General features: G+C 39.9%; 1 protein-coding gene across 1 annotated transcript; it reads left to right on the top strand.

The window, feature by feature from the left end:
* Window positions 1–1185: 1185 nt before the first annotated feature.
* On the top strand, window positions 1186–1839 carry LOTGIDRAFT_65733 (hypothetical protein; the record flags this gene model as incomplete). Its single annotated transcript, XM_009055074.1, has 1 exon — window positions 1186–1839. A coding segment is annotated over one exon (654 nt), but the record flags the coding sequence as incomplete, so codon positions are not given.
* Between the last annotated feature and the right edge of the window lie 679 nt (window positions 1840–2518).

Raw genomic sequence — 2518 nt, 5'->3', positions numbered from 1 at the left:
TACTCGTTATAAAACCTAATCCATGTCTTGACAAGTATAAATGAATCGACTTAAGCATATCCAGCAATGTTAATATGGTACCGCTCCACCCCGAATAACACTGCAGTAAACTATCATTGTCTCGCTCGCTTGAAGAGGAGGGTGTCGAGTGATATAAAATTGAGAGAGAGAAAATAAACGAATGACTTTCATGTAATAGCCTGACCTTTCCATGCCTCGATAGCGCAGTAGGCAGCGCGTCAGTCTCATAATCCACTCAAGAGAAGAGCAATCTGAAGGTCGTGAGTTCGATCCTCACTCGGGGCAGATATTTTTTCAAAGTAAGAAATCATTTATTATTATTCAAAACCAGTAAAATCTTTATCGATCCATTAAATAACCTAGAGTGGTTAAGGCGATGGACTGCTAATCCATTGGGGTCTCCCCGCGTGGGTTCGAATCCCATCCTCGTCGAAATGTATTTTTTGTAATCCGTTCTGTAGAAATACCTGTTTCCGAATTCTCGACCTCAGTCAACGTTCTCTAGCCCTGTGAATTAATCACATCTCAAGCCCTTCCTAATCCTTAATCCATCCACTGCAGTGCTTCAATGCCCAACCTTATTTCACAACGGTTGATGTCAGCCGAAATAGCTCAGTTGGGAGAGCGTTATACTGAAGATCTAAAGGTCCCTGGTTCGATCCCGGGTTTCGGCAGGAGTGCTGATCTCTGGCGGCAGACCCTTTTTTTTCTTTGGAAAATGCAGAAGAATGTAACCCTTTACGTTATAGCACACTGGAACAATTCATATACCAAACAATGCAAATACGTCATAATGAGCGCTTGGAGTAATCCTTCATGCACGGGTATGTCAGGATGGCCGAGCGGTCTAAGGCGTCAGTCTGGCTTCTGTTTTCATTGCGAAAGGACGTGTTTTCCTTAGCTCTGAAGTTTAACCAAGCGAGAGAGTTTTCAGTAAAACTCAGTGAGGATTTGTAAATAGATTTCGTATATATAGTAACTTTATATTTAGTGTATATTTGTACATAAACTACGTTTTTAGGGGCCTTTTGTTCCAATAACTGTGATATTTTTGACTGTGATAATATATTCTGTGATAATCTACTGTGATAACCTTTTTTGTGATATTCTCCACCCCGCATAGGATAGCGGTGGTGCTTTTCTGGATATAAAATGGCGACGTCAGGACGACGATACGCCAAAGAAAACACCGTAAAGGTTACAAATGTTGACTTAAAAAAGGTATTTATGATTGATTTTATCGAAGAAGCTGAAAGATGTATAGGAGAGGGCACAGTGTATGCATGTGTTCCCAGACCACCTAGTAATATAGAGATAACATTAAATTCCGTAGAAAATGCTATAAAATTATGTGATGAAGGTTTGAACATTCACGATGAACACTTTTCAGTTGAATTATGCTTTTCTAAAAATACTGTCGTGTCAATATTTAATCTCCCGAGTCATATTGATGATGAAGTTATAACAAATAAACTAGAGCAATATAAGATTGAAATTGTAGAAAATGTAGTGCGCCATTATTACAAGCAAAGACCAGATAGTGCCGACGGAACACGCCATGTCAAATGCAAATTCCCCCCGAATTTTCACTCGCTTCCATGGGCCATGCAGTTTGATACCCCCGATGGCCCCCAAACCTTTAAAGTTGTACATAATAATCAAAGTAAGGTGTGCTTCGAATGTTTATCTCCCGAACACGAAAAAAAAGAATGCCCCAAAATACAATGCCGTAAATGCAAGATTTTCGGACACATGGCTTTCAACTGTAAAAATGAGAAATGTGACAAATGTGACAGGTATTTAACTCAATGCACGTGTGAGGAGTTCTATGATACAAACGAAGGAGAAGTTAATATAGAGGATGTAAACAGTAATAAGTCTACTAAGTTGACACAGGCAAAGCGAGACCTAAGTGTATCCACAGACGACGAATATCTGGACAAAAAGCAGCGAAAAGACTCTAATGGCGAACAACGCCCGCCCACTGAATCAACCCGCAATGACCCCCATTCCTTTCTTAACGAATTTTCCGTAATCGAGAGCCCAATAGATAATCCGCGTAACACCGAAACGGCCGAAATTCCACATGATTCAAATCTTACAGCCGGTGATCCCCAATCGAATTGTGACAAACTGGATGTTAAACTAACAGTAAAAAAGGGCAGTGACGGCAAACTCAAACGTACGGCAATTGCTACAGGAAAAACCTCCCCCAACAAACTTAGTAAATTTAACTCTAGAAAGGATGTGCCTATGGAATCCACCCCCCCTGCCAAAAATTAACACTCTTAAGAAGTAGTTTTATTACATTTTTATCCCTTATGCCTGTTTTAACTTTTATATTTTATTCAACCCTTTTAACGTTTTTCATGCCAAAAATCACAACCTGGAACGTGAATGGCTTACGTGAGATGAAAAAACTGGAAAAAGTAATTGGTCAATTGCAAGAAAGCAGTGCGGATGTAATTGCACTTCAGGAAACTTTTTGGACTGACGA

This window comes from Lottia gigantea (genome assembly GCF_000327385.1).
Source record: "Lottia gigantea unplaced genomic scaffold LOTGIsca_230, whole genome shotgun sequence".
In the NCBI taxonomy this organism is placed as follows: Eukaryota; Metazoa; Mollusca; class Gastropoda; family Lottiidae; genus Lottia; species Lottia gigantea.
This window is presented reverse-complemented; position numbering and strand designations above follow the sequence as displayed.